Source organism: Hippocampus guttulatus, chromosome 5, assembly GCF_054856545.1.
Source record: "Hippocampus guttulatus isolate MCC_2025c chromosome 5, RoL_Hgut_1.0, whole genome shotgun sequence".
Taxonomy (NCBI): Eukaryota; Metazoa; Chordata; class Actinopteri; order Syngnathiformes; family Syngnathidae; genus Hippocampus; species Hippocampus guttulatus.
The window spans coordinates 16,744,881-16,771,441 of NC_141265.1; the positions used below are offsets into that span (position 1 = coordinate 16,744,881).

The window sequence follows — 26,561 nt, forward strand, 5'->3', positions numbered from 1 at the left end:
TTCGACCATTGGAACGTTTTTTTATGAGAAGTTGTACAGAATCCAGGACCTCGTAAAAGATTATTGGGTCCTTTAAACGCTTCATAACACCGACAACATGTTTGTCCTCAGTGGCACAGAGCGCAACGGGGGTGAGGCTTCGAAACACTTCGTTGACTAAACATGGCTTCCTCCATTTTTTTTTTGTGGCTGTAAAAGCTGGATGCAATTTTCACGATGGTCACTTAGCACAGAACGCAAAGGCCAGGCAGGTCAAACCAACTGTTGCCATCGTAAAATGGGGCCTTGACTCACGAGTGCTCCAACGTCTAAGTTTTGAATACAAAGCTCACATACTGTGATGCTCTGCAATGCCCTCCGACTTTTGATGTCGCCTCCCCAGGGCCTACCACACATAGGCACACATGCAACATACGAAATGTAGGTGTAGTTTTAGATCGATTTGGTTTTTATTCATGTATTTTTATTCTGCATTAAAAACACATCAGTGGCTTGATGGAGTGCTGGTACAGATTCGTAGCATTTCAATTGATCCATCCATCCATCCATTTTCCGATCCGCTTATTACCACAAGGGTCGTGGGGGGTGCTGGAGCCTATCCCGGTTGCCAGCCAATCGCAGGGCACACACAGACGAACAACCATCCGCGCTCACACTCACACCGCTGGACAATTTAGAGCGTCCAATCAACCTACCATGCATGTTTTTGGAATGTGGGAGGAAACCGGAGTACACGGAAAAAACCCACGCAGGCCCGGGGAGAACATGCAAACTCCACAGAGGGAGGTTGGAGCTGGAAATGAACCAGGTACATCTGCACTGTGAGGTAGACACGCTAACCACCGGGCCGCTTCAATTGATTTAAATGGTAAAAATGTCATACGATAAATTAAAAAAACTTTAAAAATCGAACATGATAATGTTTTGACAAATGTACACATCGTGGAATGAATTGTCTTTTATATTTCTGATTATAAAATTGCACTTCATGAGAGTCATTATCACTTGAAAGCAAGTAGGCATTTCATCAAACCAAGTTCAAACCAACCAGTTTTTTTTTTAAATAAATGCATATTTTTCTAAAAGTGTCAATAAAAAGCGCTTTTTATTCACGTTCTATTCTTTACATAAATGCTATTTATAAAATGTCATGGGGATCTATTTTCATCCCCAATGTCAACCTACAACGGGGTAGGCTAGACTGAGTATTGATACTTTCGCCGATCAAATACACCAAAATTACATTACACCACCAGCGCCAATAGAGGTGGTTCCAGCAGGCACAGTGCAGTCTGCCAAATTCATAAAGGGGCCAAACCAGGCTTGCATCGGCATGAAAATCAAGATGAGCCACGTTTTACGCTCCAGCACAGCTGTGCCATCTAAAAATAGAGAGCCCATAGTCCTAAAAATGTCAAAATGTCAGCGATTAAAATTAGAGTTTGAGAGAACAAAAATGCCTTTTTTGGAAGTGGTGGTGGGGGTTACATGTCATTTTCTTAAACCTCATAACGAGTTGTAATTTTTTTAATGTAATATTATATTGTGGAAGAACATGCTTCAAAAAATGTTGCATGATGGGACTCAACTATTTATTTTTTTATACAAGCTATTAAAAAGTCCTTTTTACACACAATGTCCACTTTGAAGGAAACATAGTTCGACAATGCAGCCAGAACTAAAATCCCGTTACCCTCCGAATGCTCTGATGTTGTTGCTTCCTGTTAGCTACTTTAAAACTTGGCGTCACAAGATGGCCTCTTTGGTGTTATTGTGTGTTTTTGTCAGATAATTGCGTGCACAAGGGGAGTTTCTCGAAAGTTTCTCAAGATTTGATCAAAGACAAAAAGTTTTGCAACAGACTAATGGTGATCTCCCGGAGGCTGGACGTGCGCACAACGGGCGTTTGGCCGCTGCAACTTTAATGCGCGCACACACACACATACACATACACACATTTTAGATCGGAACAGCTTGTCTTTGCGACGACTACACCAGTCTTCACGGAACATTAACTGGCTCTAATTAAAACATGAAGCAATATGTTGTTTTGCAAGCATTACTCTTTTTTTCCCTTTGCATCCTCCTTCATAAAGCCTTAGGGAGCACACCTTCAGTCAATTTCCCAGACTCATCCCTGTCGTCATTTCACATATGCTACGTTGTGTTGTTGGACATGGCGGGGCATCTCCGCCTACACTAATAACGTGACTAAGGAGTTGAAATGAAACTACATTTGGCTTCCATAATATGTGTTTTTTTGTTTTCCACAGCAAACTGTTGTTTGGAAGATAAAAGATGTGTGGTCAATAGTGAATCCCCCGCTTACCACGTACGTTCCAGACACATCCAGTTTGAATTTGCAATGTACTTTAAACAGACCGTATCAAACACACTCATAGTTTAATAATTCCAACACACTTTAAAAGCACTGTAAACATATTTTAAGGCAAAGAAAACGTAAGCATAAAATTTAAAGACAATATTGGCTGTATTGTGATGTGTGTGTGAGTGTGTATGTAAGAAGAGGTTGGGTTCTGATGGGGTGGAGTAGCGTGTGAGTGTTTGGGTGTGAGCCGGGGCCGACAGTAGCTCCTAATTTCTTGTGTTTTGCTGTTCTCCTAGCGTCAAATGCGAGAGCATTGCATTGAGGAAAACCATCCCAAAAAGTGATCACTAAAACATCCGCACTATTGCAGGGGTGCTCATAATGAACCGTAGTACATGGGATTATTTGAATTGTAATCGTTTTATATTGTTGATCAATATTTATTCATTTATGTAACAATTTAATGACAATATACTTATTACTACTTATATGCCATATACCTTTTCAGAGGTTGAATTGTATTTTTATTATTTATTTTATGATCATTGTATGATACCGTTTTTGAGTAGTTAATTTGAAAAAAAAATCGGAATTAATTCACGTGTCTATTATTCATGGGTTTTTTTTCTTTAAGAAACGGTTAACCAAATTATCAAGTTTAAATATTTTAAATTAATGTATTCATTATTAATTCAATGATTTATTTTGATTTTAAGACCACTGTGCAGCACTGTTTTTATTTTTTGTTGTACTGAAATATGAATGTAGTTATTCGGGTAGTCACATTAAATTTGATTCCAACTGATCACAAACCAGGTCAGCACAAACGAAAGTCTTGAATTTGAGTTTTTGCGAGACTTGTCTATGTTCCCCTCGTCTCCCTCGATTGCATGGCTCCACATATGGCCGGATGGAATTGGGCAAATCATTTCCAATATGTTCACGGGCGCGGCAATGGCGTTTCACAATATGGCTCATGAAACGACATTTAAATTGTCCATGTGGCACAAAGCGGTCTTTGAATGCCCTGCAGTGGAAAAAAGTAACTCAATTATCTAGGATCCCACATCAATATTCCCCATTTAAATGATTTCCATGCATCTGTTCAGCCCCCCAAAAAGACACTTTTTGTTACGAGTTTTTAATAATATATATTTTTTAAAACTGTATTGAAACAGACATTTAAAGACGTACTAAAACACATAAACGGAAAGAAATAAACTGCAGCATTCAATAAGGTGGACCACGGTACAATGTTGGCTCATTTGCAGCACCGGGTGGGCACCAGGTAGTGCTTTAGAATGGTTTAGATCCTATTTGGTAGAAAGAACTTTTTGTGTTAGCCCTGGTTGCTCCCAGTCCCGTTCTCCCCCGCTGTCATATGGTGTTCCACAGGGTTGAAATGTGGGACCCCTGCTGTTTTCATTGTATTTGCTGTCCCTGGGTTCCATCTTACTTGTATGACAGTTCCCAGTATTAAAATACATCATGTATATTTTAAGAACGTTCCTCATAGCCAGACAGCATGTGGCCAAGGAAAGGGTGGCTTCCCCCTGGTCAGGTCATTAAATTTCCCGGTGCCACGGAACACCTGGCCAGGGGTGAACACCGGGCGGTCCCCGCATTAGCTGGTATTAATGCAAATGTTGTGCTACAGCTGGTTGGGGCGAGGGAAAGGGCAGATCCCGCGTCAGATCATTAATTCCGCCCACAGAGACGAGCAGCAAAAATAGAGGGGAAGAAAAGTATGCACGCAGGCGAGACTTTTCTACAAAGAGAGTTCACAAGATTTGGGATTTTTTTGTGGACTATATTTTCTCAAGAAAATAAAATATTGGTGTCATATTTGTCGTTTTTATAAACTATAATCAGAGAAAGAGATAAAATTAGATTTTTTGGTGGTGGTGGGGGGGGGGGGGGATTAATTCGTCACAGTTCCCCCCAAAAATGTGGTAATGAAACTAACGATGAATGTTCATGATGTAACACAAGCATTTACGACTAATTTCAAAAAAGATTTTACTCAACACTCTTCTTTTTTAAGATTGTAACCTTGCAAGAACAGCTGTATTTTGTACAAAAGATCGCAGGAATTACAAATAAAATATAACAATAATTTTTGTTGTTTGTTTTCTGTCTCTAGCCGCCCAAATTCTCGATGGCACGTTTGTAGCAAGAAGTAACTCAGTCACTTTTCTGAATTCCGGCTCCGCCCATGTCCCGGCTCGCGCACACCCAAGCTCAAGTCACCGCTGGCTGCGCCGATTCAAAAATGAGACAAAGCTGATGTGCAACTAAACGCCGTCCGTCCATGACTGACCGCACAGCTGTGAGCACTGTGGGCAAGAAGAAGAAGGAAAAAAAAAAGTATCTTTTTGTAATGAAACGCTTCAGAATGCCTCACGGTGATCATTGCGGGGGTCAAGGAGAGTGGAAGCTTGCGATAAAGATGGAAGTGTTGGGAGGGAGTGAAAGAAAGAGACATCAATCTCCTCCCCGCCCCACTTTCACTGTGGTCTGGGAGACCTGTCCTGTTCCTGACATCAACAATACTCAGCCTTCTGGCGAGTCATCAATCAGTCACACGCTGACAAGATGGTGGAACTGAATGCTCCATCTGTGGGTGGGTGTGAGCATCGACGTGCATGAGTGGAGTGTGTGTTGGTGGTACAGCGGGCATATTGGGCAGGTGAAAAGATGAGTAGAAATATATGGAATGGACCAGCCACTGGAGGGGGAAAGGAAGCGACAGCAACGGGGTGAGATAAAAGTTCAAAACATGCAGGATTTCATTTATGTTTTATTTAAGGACTGTGTAAATATATTTTTCTTGAGTCAAAACTTTGTAGGATAAAATAGTACCGTATTTTCCGCACTAAAAGGCGCACCGAAAAGCCTTCCGTTTTATTAAAAGCTCACAGCGCGCCTTAAAACCCGATGCGGTAATATTTCGCCTCCAAAATGGCTCCTTGCTCGAGACATGCTGACAATGCAGAGTTCAAACTTAAGGCGATCGGTTACGCAATTGAACACGGAAATAGAGCAGCGGCAAGAGAGTTCAACATTAACGAGTCAATGTCATAACTTGCTGTTGGTTAAGTGAACTGTGTCGCTGCTTTATTATATACGTTTTACTGACATCTGATCGTTCAGTTGGTGTTTCCTTGAGCATAGCTCCATCTAGTGGATGCATTGTAGATTGCGTCTTATAATGTGGTGTGTCCATTCATTTTATTTTGAGTCAAATTTTGAGGGGACTCTTTTTCAGAAAAAAAAAGTATTTCAGGAAAAAAGTATTGATTTCAGAAAAAAAGCATTTATTGAGGAAAAATAATATTTGGAAGGGAAACCCTTCATGCAACATCAGTATGCGGGGGGAATGCGATGCTTCATAGGGGAACATTTTTGAGAATAAGTTGATTTTACAAGAATAAAGTTGTCATTTTTTTATCTGTAATAGTGGATATGAAAAAAAATATTTGGGAGAGAAAAGCTACAATTTCAAGAGATGCTTTTAAGAAACGCCAAAAAAGAGTCGTTTTCTTCTACCTAGACTTTGGGAGAAACGCATTTCCTTTTGGCTTAAAAAAAAGTGCAGCTAGTCATATTTCGAAAGGATAAAAGTTTTTTTTTTCATATATATCTATATATCTACTTTTCATTGTTATCCGGAGACGTTAACTTGGACGTAGCATATCTCGCAATCCCTTCAAAGCGCCTTATCGTCCATTTGAACATTGGCGCATCCTCGCAATAAACATCCCCTCGTAAATCACAGAGGATATCTATTAAATTAGCCCCGCAGCCAGATCAAATCAGGCATAATTGGTTAAATGCATTATACTGATTAATCGCCTCATGAGCCGTAAGAAAGTAAAAGTCAGGATGAGCAGAGGAGATATATATTAGGAGATATATATTCTTTGTCTGGAAGAAATCTTTACAAATGGCCTGACGAAGGACGAGCGCTCTGTTTCCTCCGCCCCCGTGGCTCGTCCGTCGCTTTTGATGGCTTTGAATCTGCTGGTCTAAGCTGTGTCTAAACATCTTCCCCTCCCGTTTGATGCGCGGGCTTTTAGAAATGAAAAGAAGCTTAACTGTCCGTTCCAATAAAGAAAACAGCATTCTTCTACTCAACAACAGTAAATGCTGCCCGGATTAGAAGAAAAGGCCATTGTCTTCTGAGTGATGGCGTCATTACAGAGCACTTTAGAGAAGGGCAACACCAAAAACAATTCATTGCAAAAAAAGAAAAAAAAACATCTAAAAGTTTCACATGCCGAGTACACTATTTCTACACTGAAATGGCTTGGGGCAAAGACAGTTTTCATTTGAACAGCACATATTAGTGTTGTGGTATTCAGGATGCTGTTGCACACGGTCATTATCATCATCCGGCAAAATTCTGCCCCGAAAGAAGTGGTCGAAAAATTTAAGTGCTCACATTATGTTCAGTCCAATATTTTTGAAGGGGAGCATACATTTGTGAATATAAACGCAAAAGATTCAGTGCAAAAGTGCCACAAAGTCAGCGAGAAATGACTTGTTGGAGGCCCACAAAGAACAAACTCCAGCATTATGAACACACTGATATGTAGGTTCCAACAAATTCTGTCAGTATGGATCGATCGCTGTGCATATACATACATATATATGCCTTAAGAGTTCAAATCCTGACAGCTGCCTCTTCAAAGAAAAAAAAAGACTTCCACGGATCACTTTGCTTGTGAAATTTTGAAATCCACTTGACCTTCACCGCGTTGCCTTGAAGGCGTTCGACGGCGTTCCTGTCCATCAATCTCGCACGGCGCAGAGACGGAGAAATAGATTAACTTCAACTTCACATTTCTTTTTCCGAGTGCGTCACGTTATGCTTGCGGGGGCGCATAATTATCGTTCCATCGGTGAGGGCAAAAGTGACAGCCGTGTCACTTGTGGATGTGGAGAGTTCACTGACGGAACGGCAACAGATGACAAATTTCTATTCACAGAAGAAGCTTTTAAAGAACACACTTTATCGACCAGTTTATTTTCATGTTTACTGAAGCCAAAAGGGCAGCGTGCTTCTTCCTTCTCAAAGTCTACTTTGCACATACTTGATGTTTTTGCTCTAACCGGCCCTAGCCGACCTTCCTAACCTCGCCGCATCCCTCCCGTTCCTACAACCGGAATATGAACATCGGAAAGAGTTTCTAAAATGCCAATTCTCAGGTTAACGGAGAACTAAACGCCAATTGTATTTCTATTTTTTTTTACAATTTTTTTTTTCAAATTTACCCGCTGTTTTCGACTGAAATTAACAATTTCACTGCGTTACTTCCGCTATACAGGAGATACCCGAATTACGAACATCCAATTTAAAACCATTCACTCGTTAATGTCGTTAATGCCGTATTTGTAATCGCACGCAACATCATGGCGTACGGGAAATTTAGTGTGCTCCAATTTGCCAACAATTCAGGTGAGGAACAGCCTCTTGGAAGCCATTGTGTTCGTACCATGGGTGCTAATGCAGAATGTCACCCATAAACCCATTAAACCGGTGAGCAGACTCCGATGCGTATGCTGCAATAACTAGCATAACTACGGATGGATAACATGATGGTTTCAATAAATGTTAGTAAAATATTTGTTGTTTTGTGGTGTGCTGCGAGAATCTTCTAATGAAAAATACCGTATGGGCCTTGGCGTAACATGTAAAGGTAGGGAAACACCAGGTTAGAGATCCCAACTTGGGTACAAATTTGGTGACGTCATCCTCACAGGAATGGAATAGCCTCTTACAAGACAGTGCGGAATTTTTCTTTCTTACTTAGTGAATCTCCTATGATCCGTTTTGTGGTTTCATATCCCCAATCCTCGGCAGAAGTACGTCAGAGAAGACAACCAATCTACAGCAAGTGCATGCCGTAATCAAGTCATCAACAACTCCAATACACCGAGGGGTCCTGACTCACAGCCGAGTTTCAACATCAATCATTGCGGATTTGTTTGTATGCTTCCTTTTAAATCACAACGTAGCCCCCCCCCCCCAAACACCACCGCCAATGATTCACTACTTTGCATGATTTGCCCTGATACAAGGACGCCGCCGTGTTTTCGACAATGAGCCTCGGTAATGACGTCGAGGAAAAACATGGAAATGAAATCAGACATCTATTCTTCAGCTACAACGCCCCGGCGGGGGCGTTGGGAAAAGACTGTAAAAAGGAGCGATGGGAGGAGGAGGCGGAGGAGAGCGTACAGGTAAATCCAATTGAAAAGTAGACAGAGGAGCTGGCAGCGGTGGATGGGCGGAAAAGAAATAAATCACAAGAGTGAGGAAGAAATGATATACTGACGAGAGGGATGGAAAATAGATGGAGTGGCAGGGAGGGAGGGGAGGTGGGGTGGGGTGGTGGCTGGTGAAGGCAGTGGGAGCTCCGAGGAGGAAATCAGCTGCTTTCTAATGGACGCTGATTACATCTCCTCCTAAATGTCAAGTATATTTCCATTTAAAGTGGCTCACCATGCTTAAAACGCCAAGGAAAGAAGTGCACACACAGACCACATGCAGACATTCTGAACAGGTACGGGCAGAAAAACTCCACTCAAACATCAAAAGTAATTCCCGCTTAAATGATCCCCCCCCCCCCCAAAAAAAACAAAACAAAAACAAAAGTGGAAAAAAATTCTTTCAGTTAAACATTTTACTCTGTTTATCACAGTTTAAAAGCTTGCGCTATTCTTTCGTGGATGTAGCCAACATTTAATATCTCTCGCTCTCTCTCTCGATAGATAGATAGATAGATAGGGCAGCAGGTGAATGATCACTCTGATTGGCTAATGTGTGAAAAGAGGCAAGTCTTGGAGTTATCGTGCGCAAAAAAATTTGAATTTAAAACATTGATGACTCATCGTCAATATATGCAGTCATATGGTGAAAATGAGAGAAAATGGGAATATTCAAATTGCAAGTACCTTTACATACAGTGTGTACTCCTAACTCTTTGTGCCGGTGATCCTAAAATTTTAGGTTCGGGGCCACGGTGTTCCTATTTGGTAGAATTTTCTTTCACTCTATCTATCAACCCAGTATAAACAAATACAATGCAGCTCAGCTTTTCCGACACCCAAAGTGCCACTGAAGCAGAGTGCAACTGCATCCCATCAATAAAACACGCATGCATACTTCCCTCCTCATGGTCCTCCTCCATCATCTGGACCCGCCCGCAAATCTGCTCTGAACCAATGATGCGTGTGCGCCCACAGGGGACTGGTGGAGGGGTGGGGGGCTCCGCATAATGACTGCCAATCAGGATCAACGTAATGGTGGCGCCCCAAAGCAAAGAGAGACAAGATGGATGAGTGGCCGCCAGGTCCCGAGCGGCGACTGGCGCAAACACAGCTTTGGGATGGATTCAATATGTCACAATATAAGACACAGGTGGGAAAGCTCCGGTGTGTGGGTGTGCGTCAAACAAACAAACAGGCAGTGAAAAACAAATTAAAGGGTACCCTTTCATCTGTAATATTCTATTCCACCGTATCAATATTTTCAGCAAAGAAGGCAGATATTTTCAAAAAGAAATGTAATTGTTCAAGAAAAAAAATATTGTTTGAAAATGTATTTTCACTGACAGATGTTGCATAACAAAGAGAAGAGTTGACGATTTTTGAATACATTATGTTTTCAGAAAGAGAGTAAAATGGGAGAAAGAAAAAGATATTTACTGGAAGCTGCAGGGTAGTCAGGTGGTTAGCAGGTCCACCTCACAGTGCAGAGGTGCAGGTTTTCTCCAGGTACTTACAAGGTGTGATTGCGAGCGCAAATGGTTGTTCGTCAATGTGTGCACTGTTCAGGGTGTTCCCTGCCTGCTGCCCAATGACAGTTGGGAGAGGCTCCAACATGACCGCGACCCTCGTGAGGATAAGCACATTCAAAAATGGATGGATGGATGGATGGATATTTCTTGAAAATAAATTTGTCATTTTGTTTGGGGGGCGGCCCGGTAGTCCAGTGGTTAGCACGTCGACTTCACAGTGCAGAGGTACGATTCCAGCTCCGGCCTCCCTGTGTGGAGTTTGCATGTTCTCCCCGAGCCTGCGTGGGTTTTCTCCGGGTACTCCGGTTTCCTCCCACATTCCGAAAAACATGCATGGCAGGCTGATTGGACTCTCTAAAATTGTCCCTAGGTGTGAATGTGAGCGTGGATGGTTGTTTGTCTCTGTGTGCCCTGCGATTGGCTGGCAACCGATTCAGGGTGTCCCCCGCCTACTGCCCGAAGACAGCTGGGATAGGCTCCAGCACCCCCCGCGACCCTAGTGAGGATTAAGCGGTTCGGAAAATGGATGGATGGATGGATTTTGTTTGGGGGGGAGGGAGACAAGATCTAATATTTTAGAGGAAGGGGCAGGTTTTTTGGGGGTTTTTGGGGGGGGGGGCCCAAAGTATTTTATATAATAAAAATAAATATTTGTTTTCATTAAAAAATATTCAATCTTTTCTTTGACCAAAAAAATCTGGTATAAAATATATAGCGAGAAAAAAACATTTCTGGAAGAGAAAAAAAATCCATTTAAAAAGTCAGATACTTCTATCCATTTTAATCAGAGTGGAATTAAATGTAAGTTTTATTGTACCTTTTTAAACGTGTACGGTAGGACATTTTAACCATCTCCCTTGAAAACCAGTGTTATAAATCATGTATTTTTACAACACATCCTGTTTACTAGCCACTCTAAAAGCGAGACATCAATAACAAAACAGTTGACAGCAGACACCTGCTATCATAGCAGCCAGCTACGTGAACCGCTGCACGTTGAAACTAAAATTAGAGCAGAACAGGCCCCCGCACTCCCTATCATGATGGCCAACCCTGCAAATGATCGTCAAACTTTGATGCCTCGTTCCGCCCACATTAGCTAAATGAGTTTCACCATCTAGCGGGGGTCCATCTGTCTCGAATAGCAGCTAACAATCGGGGCTCATCTGGCTGTAGTAGTAGTTCGTCAAAGAGCCCTGGTATTCGTACAGAGTAGCTGCTTCACCCCCCCCCTCGAAAAAAACAAGGGGACGCTCTTGAGTGAGTCTCGCTACATGTCTATGTTAGCATCTGTTGGTTAAAAAATGTATTTGACATCCGCTTTACTGTTGTGCTCTCGTCTGGCCCGCCCTTGTCAGCACTCGTTAACCTCCGCATGGACTCTTTCCCCCATTAGACTGTACTGTTATTCTCTCCTTTAATTAAAGACACCAGCTAATCTCGCTTCCCACCGCGGCGTTGCCTCGTGCCTGTCACCTCCAGATGATGGGCGGCTAAGTATAGAGCTTTTCATTTGCATGTATCGACGCCGCGCGTTATAAGGTCAGCGGGGGGGGATTGATTTTAAAGCACTTTGAGCTCTGATGACTTTCACTTTTTGACAGAGAAGTTCTCGTGTGGACGAGGAGCGGTGGGCACCTATACTAAGAAAATCATCAGGAGGCCTTCATTCACTCCTCACGTAAGAAACAATATCATGGACGAGGAAGTTGAAGCTTGTCTTTCTCCAAGCAAATCAGTGTGTGTGTGTGGGGGGGGGCAGCAGTGGCGTCGCGGGGGGGGGGGCGTAGAATGATGGAACGTGTGAATAAATTTAGAAATCAAGATGAAAGTAAAAATGAATGATGTTCAGGTTTTTAATGAAAACACAAAATCAACATTATAATCAAAAAAGAATGTTATTTAAATTACAAAATATGTAAGAAATTGTGAATTAAAATAGAATGATCATAAAAATCAAGAATACATTCCAATGAAATAATACAAAAAGCCACACAGGAAGAATTATGCTAAATTTGCGATATTCTCGATTTTTATTTTAGAATGCGTGTGAAATAAATGTCAGAGAATTTCCCTTGAAGTAATAGGGAAAAAAAGGGAAACATAAAACACACCAGTTTTTCCATATTTAAAATATCCTACACCATAGTTAATATCTTACAGACTTTTATTTGGATTATCGCTGTTCATATTATCATATGATTTAAAGGTGCACATCTATCTTGAATCACACTGTTCTATGTATTCATTAGAACTTTATTTATTGTTGTGTCAGTGATTTTTATATATTTAATTATTTTTTGTAGGTCTTGTTTTGGGACAAAAAGGGAAAATAACATTTTTTGTTGGACAGTGACATAATAAAAGTCTGTATTGCTTTGTCCCCTAGTGAAGTCAAGCTCATTTGCATACAGAATCATCTTCCCTAAGTGGCTACTCCAGCAGCTGTCTGGCGTTTGTTAACCAATAAAAAACAAACAAAAAAACAAAAACCCTGATCAACCTCCATTTTACAATTATCAAGAGCTCTATTGAGGGAGAGAGCGTCAAGCTGATTAGATTAAATAATGCTCGGAGACAGAGCCCTTTAGCAAATGAGGACATAAAAACAAGCCTACAATGAAATCCGGGCTTCAGGACGACGCACCGTATGTCTTTGAGCCCGCACGAGACGTCGCTTAGTGGCCCGTTGACGCGGCGGAGTGCCCGTTTGAGCATCCATCACTGTTTTACGGGGCTCGGCTCTGTTTACATATTTTCCCCACCAATAAACAACATGAGTGATGTGCCGCGTAATGCGCCATAATGGAGATTTATACAATTGGTTAGGGGTGTGGGAGATAGTCCGGGAATCAGGTGGGGCTGTGACCGCCTGATTTATTTCATTTAATTAGATCACTGATGGTAAAACAACTCGCAGGGATAAAAGAAAAAAAAAAAGGTAAAGACGACTGTTAAGGGAGGCGTAAATACTAGTCGACTTTTCTCATCTTCCCTCTGCTTGTACACAGGCTTGCTTTATTTACAATATCTTTGCAACGGTTCTAAAAGGTAGGAGTACCAAGAGTTGTACGCAGACTCACTCCTAGTGGTACACGACAGAATCACTGGCCATGTACAGTTCAGTTGTATTTAACTTTTAATTTAATGGGGGAGTTTGCAAAAAGTGAAAGTCATGCCAATGTAGCATTCATGGCTAACGCAAACATGTTACAGTGCTAATGCTAGCTTTCTATTGCTGGCCCAGCTATTTTGTTGATGCTGATGTGTGTTCTCTGTGAATTTGTGCCTGTTGATATTAGCGAGGGGCGTGGCTTTCGTCAGCAACTCGTAGCATGTTGGGAGCTTTGCAAAGTAAGGTAATAATCTTGCTAGCAATGTTGACACAATACAATACAATACAATACAATACATGCTGATTTATATAGCGCTTTCACAACAGCGGCAGCTGTAACAAAGCGCTTAACAAAACAGTTAACATAAAGTGAAATAATAAACACAACACATAACATAAAACACGGACAGTCGTGCAACAAACACTCAGTAAGGTCACCTGTGAGATTAAGAGTGTATTTTTGGTTGATTCTAAAATTTCCCCTGAAAGCATTGGCTATAACTTGTTTTGTGAGTAGTGTACAGTATGTATACACTTGTATGACAGAGAAGAATGTTAAAAAGTATCATGTTTGACTTGAGCAGGCACTGTTTTAAATGCTGCGGCTCATCTTTGGTATTATTTCGCTCACAATTTGATGTCAACAGTCATTATTCCCAGTGGGAAAATAGGAATTTTGTAATGCTTGAAGTGTCAATTAAAGGGCTAATTTCATCAGCGTGCAAAGACCACATTGGTGAAGAGTTATGAGTCATCTATGCAACTTTGGTCAGCAGAACTCTACATAATGAACGACCCTGTGATTTATGCCCAGTCTGCAAATATGGCTTTGGACCTTTAGGCGTTTTAATGGCTTTTTTTTTTCCACCCTCGAATTGTCTTCTGAGCTACTTGTCATTAAATAAAACATGCTCCCTCAGGAGGTGCTACAAGCCTATAAAAGCAATATGCTAGAAAGCCAACTTGCAGCTTTTAGATGAGATGTTTGAGAATTTTAGTTCAATCAAATGTCTTTTTTTTTCTAAAGTGCTGTAAATTGATATATTCGGTGTGAATGAAGAGATAATCCAAATTGCTTCCTGCAAGCATTAAGAAAAAATATACGTGTTTTTTTTTTCTTTTCCCCCCCAATCGAGCGCGACAAATCTGCAGCTGTAAATTCAGGGTAAGTAAATTTGATCTATGACATATTCCAATGAAAATCTTCATCAGAGGAATGGAAGAATCTCCCTAATCCACCACTCGACTTTGAGCTTTGCTAAACCAGGATACATGGAGTCCTGACATTTCGAGGCTAAGAATGGCACACGATAAATGAGTTTGCACCGCTTCCTGTGTGCAAGTCAACCACAGTTTAATACCTGATGTAGTAGAATCATGTTTATCATACAAAAATTTACCGTAGTTTTGACTTGACTCGTGTGTTAGCGAAGCTTACTGATACACTGCAGCGAGCTCTGAGATGCGTACGAATTTGCCTACGCCGAATGCAAAGGAACATATATCCATCGTAGCAAATAGTGAAAAATACGACCCCTATGTTGTCGCTGGCCACTTTTTTTATGTCATCCTCCAACCCCGCGACATAAGGAGGAAGTGGATTGAAATATTTTCACTTTTCAGCTGCGACAACTACCTTCGACCCCCATTTCTTCTTTGTCATATGTGGGGTGTCTGTAAGAGTTAAATGGTGTGTGTACCCTCCCTAAATTAAGATATAGTGGTGGCAGCAAAGGTATGGTGGGAAATGGCATCACTGGCCTTGTATTCCGGTAGAAGATGGGCAGCGTGGCGGGGTCGATGCATCAGAGGATTGTTGAGAGTCGTGTTAAAGGTTCCCTTTAGCACTGTGTTCATGATGCCTGGACTCAACTGTACACAAACACAAAACAGAGAAGATGTCGGTGGTTAATATTCTTTTGACACTTGTAAGACAAGTGTAAAGAGGAAGCATTATGCTTTAAAATGACAGTTATTGTTTTTGTCTCACAGTGGTTCATGATTAAGTTAAACAATATGGGTGGACTCACTTTTGCACTACATCATCATTACCCATTTTATATTAGCATTGCTTCAGTAAAAGCTACTCCATCTTCTCAAGATTCTTTGTGGGATACATTGGGGGCACTGTGTTGGGGATAACTTATGCTCACTACAAATTCAAAGAGCACGACGAAATGGCAAACTTCCTTTATCGTGGAAAGGGAGTGATTTCAAACACAGCCACAAATCCTGTATTCCTCCCATCCAGGAAGTGCTTGACAAACCACTTCCTGTGAGCTATCAAAACCGCCAAGCCTTCTCCCCAGCTTCTACCCACCGTGACCTCTTGGTGATGGTGCACATCATCAGTATGCACGAAACGCCGTAGCGGGGATTTAGGCACAAGAGGCCAGAGCGCTCAGATCTCCGTCTTGATACTGATGGGAAAAGGGTTGCGGGTTCAACTGCGGGTCACCCTCGGAGGGGTTGCACTGGAGGTGGATGCTTAAGAGCCCCTTTGGAAGTGACGACAGCATCGGCATGGCAATGATGAGGGAGATTTATGGGATGTTTGGCTGGGTCAGAGAGGGGAAAGGGAAAAGGGGGATCTACGCGGGGAATGGTGTTAGTGGGTCGCAACACAGACGTGTGCAAGAGTCTTTCCCACAGCACGCACACACGTGCAGTACAAGACATCGAAAACTCAGCAGCGGCTTTGTAAGCTAAATGCTAATTATGTACACATACGCGCATAATAATAATAAACTGAACAGATATGACAATTACTTTTGTCTTTTACCATTAAACGCACAACGTTAGAAATCACCGATTCCATTCTCAGCATGTGTGTTGGACTCCGGTGAATCAAGCTGTCTCCGGTAAGAAGAGCGGATTACGCTCCATGCTCTATCCGGATCTGGCCGTCCATAATTGCCTCACGTGTGAGCTTTTGGGGCAACACGGATTCACTTTCTCAGCACAAGAAGGTGCGGGAGTATTTCTCAGCGAGGGAAACTCTTTCACTGCAGTTTATGTGCCGTTTAGCCTCTAAAAGTTGCCGTTTTTACACCCCACCCGCCCCGCCCCCCATGTCTCCATTCCGTATAAATGAAACTGATACAGAATCGGGTTATTTTCTCAATTTTCTGGTTTCAAAGGTTGTATCAGAGATGTAACAGAGGTGAGAAAGCGCCATTGTGAAAGGGGATACCGGAAAGGTGGGACAGGGATGCGAAATGCAAATACACTATTGCGTAGAAAGCAACTGATGCAGTTCAACAAGCAATTAATACGTCACACCAGAGGCTGTATGGAACATACCCGCCATTATGAAAACGATGTTTTACTGTAGTTCAGCACTGGCAGAGGAGAGTGCGGTTGTATTTCACACTGCACACCTCTTTCCACTTTCAAGTCCCGTCTAAAAACACACCTGTTCAGGATTGCCTACAACACATAGCTCTTCCATTTCCTATGTTTTTATGATTTTATGATTTTATGTCCTGTTTTTATATAATATCTCGTTTACTAATTTTTACATTGTATTTTCTTATTGTCTGTACAGTGTCCTTGGGTGGCATGAAAGGCGCTTTTAAATAAAATGCATTATTATTATTATTATTAAGATGTGTAAGGTTAGTGATGAGATGAATGTCCTTTACACGCCTGCCTGGATATTAGGTGCCATTAGGGTCTACTAAATGTACTGTAGAATTGCACATCTCTAAAAGTGAAACATGAGCAGTGTAACTTCAGCTGAAGAGTCGGACAGTGGGAATCATTAAAGGTCTGAAAAGTCTCATGTGGAGCCAGCGCATCGAGAGAACAGAGGAAGGTTTGCAGATAATGAACATGAAAGTCACGCTTTCAAGATTTACATCCGTCCTTTAAATCACATTTGTTTGTGCTCCACAACTAATCCATGAGTCGTTTCATTTTCAAGTATAGCACACACACGCACGCACACGGTTAAATGAAGCCCAACCAATAAGAGCGATGTCATACGTGGGCAAAGGTAATCAAGCCTACTCTCTAGAAGTAGGAGACTCATAGGGTGCGCCGGAGTCCCCAAATGAGCTCCATCAGCGGGCTAATGCAGCTCAAGAAGGCAGCGATAGCACATTACAGCCACTTTCACAGACGAGCGCACATGAGCACGCATTGATGCTAATGCTCAAATAGGTACAATTCCCCCTGCGCCGCCATCTGCTCGCCAGCAGTTTTAACAACCTTGTTCAGCTCCGCTCCTTCTTCCTCCCACCTTTCCACATCCATCCCTCACGCCGCACTCATCGCAGCCACCTCGTCTCATCCCTGTGCCGAATGAGCGTCCTGTGGTGTCGAAACGCAGCCGCAGTCACAAAGCTAATTACTGAGACGTGGGCTTCGGCATGCTTTCCGCACGAGGCGTATGAAAAGGCAGCTGTTCCGTGTCATGATATCTCGAGCAGGATGCACACATAGCGATAATCGGGAGAAATGGGAGATTTTTTTTTCCGCATACTGAAAATGGGACAAACATGAGCATTTTTTTTCTCTCATGCAATCAAAGTCAGCAAAGGCCTGCTTGTCTCTAAATGATCCTTAGCAGGTATCCAGTGGTGTAGAGTGTGTTAATCGTGGTATTTCCACTCTGATCAATCAGAAAGCAATCAGGACCGACAATCCGAAGTGAAACGGGAAAAAAAAAAAAACACACGAGCAACTACTTGTGTGGAGTGTTTGCATAGCGCAGTGGAGGGCCATGTGTTTGGGAGCTGACCCTCCAATGGAGACTTACCCGACAGACATAATACCACTGAAGGCTGGCTCCGGGCCTTGAGAGAACGAACTTGAAATTGGTTTGGTTCAAGCAACAACCCCATTGCTAATATAGTGAAAATGGTCCAACGCAACAGATTCTGAAGGCCAAATATTAAATGACATGGTAACGCATCAATGCTGTAATCTAAAAGGACCAAAAAATGAACTGTTGGGAATACATGAATACGATTTAATGAAACAGAAAAAGGATTTCAGTAAAATGATTTAACGCTCACAATAAATATTTAACTCATTAGTCAAATTTAGAAGGGAATTTTACTGTTCAATTTTTTTCCTTACACAGTTGACTGAAAGGGATGATTTGCTTATTTTTTACGCCAATCAAAGTGTAGGGAATGTTTAAAATGGTTGTATAAACATTCTCCTGTATAGTTAAACAATATATCATTACTTTTTTTTTTTTATTCATTTTCTTCCTATATATATATATATATATCCCATACTGGGCAAACTTCTGTGAAAACAAATTAAATACACATTCAATAGAAGTGTTTACTTGTGTCATTTTTGCATAACACGACTATTTGCGGACACCGAACACAAATTAGAAGACATCAGTGACACTATCTGACATAATGTAAATTAAGAAGCCTGTAAAAGGCAATTACGACTGCTGCTCGAGGAGACTTTGTCACACTGAGGCGAACGTCTCACATGGGTGATGATATTCATCGATGGCTTTCGTGTTTATTCCGACTGTTTTCACGCGATGCAATGCCAGAGCGTTGCGATAACGCCAGTGCATTGAGCATGGATGCGAACTGTTGTTTTTGTCAGAGTTGAGTCAAGTGCTTGATCATATCTCACAAAATTATATTTTTTAGGTGAAGGTATAGTATGTTCATCATACGATATATATACTGTGATAACACACAATATGTATGTTAAGTGTACCTGGTAATCGGCAGGTCCTGGATTGGTATTGGTGTTCTCTTTGAAGCGCTCTTCTCGAGAGGCCATCAGACACATTGGAGGGGAGCATCTCACACTTGGGTTATACTCACCTGGACCTAGTCAAACAACAATTGCATTTTATTTTGGGAATAAGATTAAACACTTCTAAGAGGATACTGCAGTACAATTTCTGTAATTTTAGATGTTAACGACAGAACTCGCACAGATAAGCAAGAGTGCCGTAAAGCCGAATGCAAGTGGGGGAAAAAAGACAAGCTGCAGATTTCTTATCAATTCAGAAAAGACTAACGACCAGATTACAGTTAAAGAGGCCAAAAGTGAACATTCAACAAACCTAATTGAGGCTAACTGTCATAACCCACGCGTACTATTTAAAACTGTTGACTCTGTACTGAAACCCCCTCAGTCTATTTGCTGAGACTGTTCACCCAAAACGTGCAACATATTCCTTCAGTTTTTCATTGACAAGTTTTCTACAGCAAGGACTTTTGTTTCCCTTTTAAGAAAACTTGGTATTTCCTTCAACTGCCTGGATGGCACTGAATTGGGAAACCGCTTCTACTGGCCGGGAATCAAGTTGGCTGTGTTCAGTCCCACAACGGCGCAACTGGCCATTCCTACGGCGCCTGTCTACAAAAATGTCTCAAGAAACCTCCACCCATGCGCAAAGCTAGACTGCACTTTGCGCTTGACTGGCGCTGAGCACAAAAAATAGGGGCCTCTGACTTTAAAAGGTTATGGCCGACAAGAAACAATACGTACGTAGTAACCACCATGCAAGGATTCTAATTGTGCCAACATATGGCATCCTGCAGGGACTTTCTGTGCAGTGTTTCAAGAGTTAGCTTCCTTTAGAATGATGAAGATTATAATGTTCCCTAATGGTCCATACACTGTGGACCTATTCATATATGCAAATTCAGTAATGGAGAAAATCGTGCATGTGTGCGAGACGAAGTACATTTCAAAATGTGTGTGTGTGGGGTGTTGGGGGGTAGGGGGTGAACAGCACAGCAAACAGTGCAAATCTATTTATATGCAAATTGGAATTTGGTTAAACGGTTGGAGGCGCCTCATGGGTTGAGTCCCATGGTGAAACGGGCCAAGTCATAAATTATCCAACTAAGTCAGGAATCTATTCATTTTGAAACAACATTTCGTTCATTGAGACTGTAATTGAAGTCAATATTAGCTCGGAGGTCCGCCGAGATGGCGAGCTAATTGGAGAGCGAAGGGCGGTACTCTCTCTGTACTCCCGCATCTGCGACTGTTCTGGATAGATCAGAGATTTTCAACCAGCGATCCATGAAGAAATTGCAAGCATTCGCTGGCCTTCTGATTTCAACATTCAGCCAGCGTCACAATGCATCAGTGTGTGGTGACGAAAAGGGTAGCAACACAAGAGGTGGGGAATCCACTCAGATTCTGCTACATGCTGCTCGGACAAAGCTTTGACTGCACAGGGAACATGGACATTTACAACTGCATTAAATGTCATTGATGTACTGTACTTCACAACCCTGTGTGAAGTTCCAGATATGTTGTTCAGTCGGGGTTTCTTCTTTGTCAGAATAGTGGTCCCTGGATCCAAAAAAAAAACCATAAACACCTTGGAATGGATGGATGGATGGATACCTGGTCCAGTGTTCACACAGCCTAGAAAGGAAGCAGTTTGTCGCGGTGCCGCTGACAGGAAGCTGCTTTGTCGTCTTCTGGCTTCTTTACTCCGAGCTTCAAAGTAACCACTTGTGCCCTTTGTCCTATTTATGTTGTATGTATTGGGTGGAGGAGAATCCTGAGGGCGAGAAACACCTGAGTAATTACTTTCCTGTGTATTATGTTATTTGGATTGTAACAAGTGCAAAACAAAACAGGAGCACACAAGCACGGAGCCTCTGAGGTGAATTTGTCACAGAACAGGTTGGAATAAAGTTCGCTGATTTAGCATGAAGCGGCAACAATTGGTATTGGAGTAAGAATGAGAGACTGAAGATAAAATGCACACAGGGAAAAAATATCTGGCTTTTTTTCAGGAATTCAAATTAAAATATCCACCCAAAAATATATGTTTGGTGGTTTGAAAATTAAATACATAAAAATGGCTGTTTGCAAGGTTAAAAAAATTCAACTGAAAAAAAATAGAGGCATTTCGAATCGAATAGAAAAAAAAACATCACTTTTTTGTTAGATTAAGAAAAATGCACAAATAAGAAAAATATTTTGATTTTTTGCTGCATCAAAAATTTTAATTCCCAAAGGTATTTGTCTTTTGGGGGCATGAAGATAAAATGGCAAAAGACCGAATAATCGTGTGTGAGGTGGTTAAAAAACTTATATGGGGTATTAATGCTAAAAATAAACAAAAAAGAACTTGGGAGTAGGATTTAAAATTAGTAGTAGTAGACAGAAAAACATTTTTGGCAGGCGCATACACAACAAAAAGGTGCTCTTTTTCAGATTAAAAATGAAAAGTAAAAACGATATATAATTCTAAGATAATTGTGTGGGGTTGGAAATACACTACAATACACAGACAAAGATATTCGTTTTCGGTGATTAATATTATAATTCACAGCAAAAAAGACTGTATTTTTAGATCAAGAATTAATTTATTAACAGACAGAAAAAAAACTTATCTGCAGAGTTTTCTGATTGTGGGCTTCACCTTGACAACAACAAGACATTTTTCAGCTAGGATGATTTACTTTGAGCACACGATTACCAGTATTTCATTTTTATTTATTTGGGAAAAGAACACCACCACCTGTTACAGTAGAAAGTAAAGATAAAGGCGTGTGTGCATTTTTGTCTCCATTTTTTTTTCAGTTTGGGGTCACCATCACAGGCCATCTGTTTGCTTGAGCACAAAGCCAGACTTGTTGGACTATTAGCCAACATATGGCGGCACGCTGCTTGCTAGCACAGACAAACAAAGGCTAATTTGTGAAGCCGTCATCACGCTTTTTCTCCACAGAGGGAGAGATGCCGCATTTCTAAAAATACGACGGGTGATTTTCACACAATCAGCCCATCTTTAACTCTGCGCTGTTTGAATAATTTGAAATGACAAAAATCATGACAGGTGAATGAGTGTCACCTACGAGAACCCTGCTAGCTTCGAGTGAAGAAGAATCAGTCTTGTTGTGTGAATAATTGATGGTGAGGGCTGAATATAGCCACACCATCCATCTAGACGTAACATAGCTGAGCTGTCATTTGGCTCTTCTTTCTCACTGGTCTTCCATCTTTAATCATCTCTAACTAGGACTGTGATTCCGCTTTTGGATTTATGGACACGGTGGGAGGATGAGGAGAGAAGTACCAGAACGTTAACAGAACAATGACGCACGCACACAGAAAGCAAAGAAAATTGTATTGTGTTCAACTAACAAAACACAATTGTACGGAGCCATACATCATTTTAACTGATTTAAAATGTGATTTTCTTTCTGGAAACGGCATCGCCTCCTTGAATTTGGCAGATTTAAAACTTTATGGACAGTATTGACTCGTACATGACATCAATTGTTAATTTTTGATAAAACATATCACTGTTAGGGGGATATACACTGTGTCCACTGTGGTTGAGGCATATATGCTCCGCTGCACAAAACAAAGAAAGAAAAAAAAACGTGGCAAGAGTGGGGATACAAGAAAATAATATTGTAAAGAACAATTTGACTTCCCCTTTAATGCCAAGGCCATCGTCCTATTGTTATCCCTCCAAGAAGTTAAATTTAGAATCTTGATGCTTCTGAGCTGATTATGTGACAAAAGCAGTTGATAATTACTAGTCAGCCATTAAAATGACAAGCACTTTTTTCCACTTAAAACACCCATCTCGCCATTAATACTACATCTCCACGCGTTTGTGTTGTCTTATAAAAAAATAAACTAAAACAAAAAAAAAACCAAAAGGAGAGAGAAATGTGAACGGCATTTCGCCAACAGCGAATATTTTCATCTTTTTCTTTCCCCGGCTTCCCCGGAATAGCATGCTAATGTGGTGCACAAGCACAGCTGGTGTGTCATCATGAAGCTGATAAGCATCTGCTAAATAATAGCATTGGGCAGCTGAGGTATGGTGTGTGTCATGAGGCCATAATGAGGTTGTACGTGCGCCTTTAAATGAAATGTACAAGAGACAAAACATGTATCAGCTCCATTTGCATCCGATTGATTTTATAAGGACGTATCACTTTAGTCATACCACTTGCGGAAATGTACTGACTTTTGCACTCTTGTGTAAATGCTTCCAGTAACAATTGTATACCGTCAGAGATATTTACAATTATGTACTCCTCCTATTTACACTGTGTAGGGATCTTGTGCATAACCGTCACTGACAAATAAGGAATAAAATGTGAAATGCTCTCTAAAAGCAGTAAAAGTGAGGGAGGAAGTTGCACCACATTCAAATGGCCTTGTCCATAGATTTAAACTATTACAAGCAGTATTTAGGGTTACACTGAACAAGAATATTCAAAACAATAATACATTCATCAAGTTAGTAGTACTTGCGAAACTCAACTTTTGAATATTTTGGAAACACGAGGCATGATCTTCAGGATCAAAGCGATCCAAAACAACAATGCGCTTTCACAAAGATAATCATACTCCATTTTGACTGCCCGTGCTACAGACGTCTTCATCCACCACTCAGCTTATTATCGTAGTTGTGGCTTTGCAGTGGCAAGGAGTATCCGTCAATGTGATGCAGTGCGGCCGGACAACACCACAAGCCCTAAGCACAGTAATACGGGCTGTCATTAGATTTTGCAGTAACTCATCAAGTGTTTGCATGGCTGTAAAAAGCTAATCCACCTCCAAGTAACGTGATCTTGGAAGGCGTTCAAGAGTCAGTCTCCCTGTGATGAATGTGTGCTGTAATGAAGTAAGCTGTCTGTAAGCCTTGGCAGCCAGTGCGCCCCCTGTACAACCACACCTGGAACACCACCACCCTCCTCCCCGCCCTTCCCTCCTTGCCGAGTCCACAGGGCCCACTTGAATAAAACGAGCAGCTCGCCTCTTTCGTTTTACATCTTTATTAATCTCGGCTCTCCCAGTTGACTATCTGTGTGGCTGCTTAGCTCCCCAAACCACCAACCTGCTACTGCTTCAACATCTGTCTGTATTCAAACGTGCAGCTGCTGCATCAAAATGTGCACACCTGCGTCAACGGGTGGGGTGCTGGCATGTAAACACTTGGCAACTCGAACATCTGCCGGACACAGCTGGTGGACTACACCGTGCTGGACTGGAGTTTGAGGAGGGTGATGAATGGACATATGAAGAAAATGTAATACTGTAATATCAAGCGGAACATATACACAGCACCATTGATGAACTGATTGATTGTCCTTGCTGACAATGTGATTAGCAACACATAAATGAATCTAAACGACAGCCTTGGAGAGTTGGAAGAGTGGCTCAATACAAATGAAATCCGGTTCATTAAGAAAAATGTGATCACATTTAAGACTTTTTACTCGATGCGTTTTCTTTAATTTGAGCCTGAAAGCACTTGGGGAGCAACAACATTCCATCAGGAACTACCTTCAAGTCAGGCTTCTCATTGGTTGACTTTTGAGGCATAAACTTTCCCATACAACATTGTGATCGAACACCAAATTGAAGGTGTTTGACAGACGTTCGACTTTGGAGCTTCCGCTGAATTACATAATCTGCGTTTTCATTAAAAATAATGCGGTGCCTTGAGATATAACTGACCCGACATTTGAGTGTTTCACGATGCGAGCTTACGGGCTAACGGGCTAATGGGGGCCGCGGATGTTGTTTTGTCTCAACTCAACTCAACTCAACTGTATTTATAGAGCACTTTCAAACAGCCATCGCTGCATACAAAGTGCTGTACATGGAGCAATTTAACATATACAATCAACAGTAAAACAAATAGGTAATAAAGACGGTAGAAAGCACCAAACAGTAAAACCAAGAACAAATCTAAGTCATGCTGAGTCGAATGCCAAAGAATACAAGTGAGTTTTGAGGAGGGTTTTGAAGATGGGCAGCGAGGAGGCTTGCTGAATGTTCAGTGGGAGGTCATTCCAGAGAGAAGGACCAGCAATGCGTAGATCCACATAACACAGACACTTCTGGGATTTACCTTTTAGTAAACACAGCAGCACACATTATTCAGCCTGTGGCTCATACTACAGGACAGATAATTCAGCACGGGCTTCCTACTACAGTATTGGTATACCCACAATGCTTTGCGTTCCAACATATACCGTAGTAGCCTGATAAACAAAATCCATATTGGAATGCCTGGGAATATAAATAAGGACAGTGAGATGTTCTGTAAATGGTGGCATCTAGGTAAGATGTATTTAGCTAGTTAGCTCACTGCGCGCTCTCCTGTCGAAATGGGCTAAATCTAACAAAGGAAATCACAATTGCTCCAAATAGCCACTGACGGAACGAAGGCACTCAGTTGTTATGTATAGTGGAAGATGAAAAAGCAACATTGCCATGACAAACAGCTGGTTGTCAAAATTAAGCAATCAATAAGACGCACCACGGAGGATTCTTTAGCTTACCACACAATAGGTGTGAGGTTGTAGACACGTGGGCTACCGTTAACGATGACGACAGCCGATTCAAACTCACGCTGCGTTTCGCCAACATTTTCTATTTTTGTTTTTCCACTCTGCTTGTTTTTATAACAGGCAGCCACTGGGAAACTAACAATGAGCAGCACTTTTCGGCTAGAGGAGATTTTCTCACTTTGAGAGTGTCCACACATGATAAAACCTCAAAATGCACAACACACAACTTCACCATCTGTGCACCGATAAAACTTACTTAGTTACTTTTTTTTTCTTGGGAAAACTTGACTTTCTTAGGAATGTCCTCATTGTTAATGCCATTTCATTCTATGGCTGTGTGTCATGAATTTTTAAGATTCAAATATCTTACGTGATAATATATGTGCTATACAAGGTCTTGTTTTAAAATAGTCCAATGGACTCTGTCGTTTTACGCATAAATACAATGCATAAATCTCATTTAAATCTTAATAAAAATCAGTTTTTCTTTTTATACGCCTGATATTTTATGGAACAATACTTTTGTAATTAACGGTCAGTTAAATATTTAATTGAAATAGATAATATATAAAAATATGTAAGTTGATACATTTACTGGTAAACAATTATTCATAAAACATTAATACAAAGGTAATATTTTTCAAACATATGGTGTAGAAGTCTTGAATTATTAGAACATTTTATAGATCATTTTAGAATTTATTTGATGCAGTTTTATGACACAAATACCTTATATTGGGTCAATTCAAAATGTTAAAACCAATGTTCTTAATATTCTTTGGAATATTTCATTTAAAAGATTCAACCATTTTAATCGATAAAAAAAAGTCGACTATTTTGTTGTGTTTACGCTCTTATTATTAGCAGTATGATGTTACTAAAAGGAACACTGTTGACTGGAACAAATTTCATAATGCCAACAACAGACGCGAATACCAAGGCGGACGCATTTCATCTGTTGGCTGCATGCAAATGCTACGATGACAGCCGCCAAGCAGTGATAATAATAACAGGCATGTGTC

At 41.2% G+C, this 26,561-nt stretch overlaps 1 protein-coding gene across 1 annotated transcript in view; it reads right to left on the reverse strand.

Moving 5' to 3' along the window:
- Nucleotides 1-14,328: 14,328 nt before the first annotated feature.
- Nucleotides 14,329-26,561, reverse strand: part of stpg2 (sperm-tail PG-rich repeat containing 2) — a 41,504-nt gene continuing 29,271 nt past the window's right edge. Inside the window, exons 11-13 of the mRNA XM_086111664.1 lie at nucleotides 20,606-20,765; nucleotides 18,950-19,065; nucleotides 14,329-15,121 (exon numbers count right to left, since the gene is read on the reverse strand). Coding sequence (XP_085967790.1) covers nucleotides 14,960-15,121; nucleotides 18,950-19,065; nucleotides 20,606-20,765 — 438 coding nt within the window. The 3' untranslated portion in view covers nucleotides 14,329-14,959. The remainder of the gene's footprint in view (nucleotides 15,122-18,949; nucleotides 19,066-20,605; nucleotides 20,766-26,561) is intronic.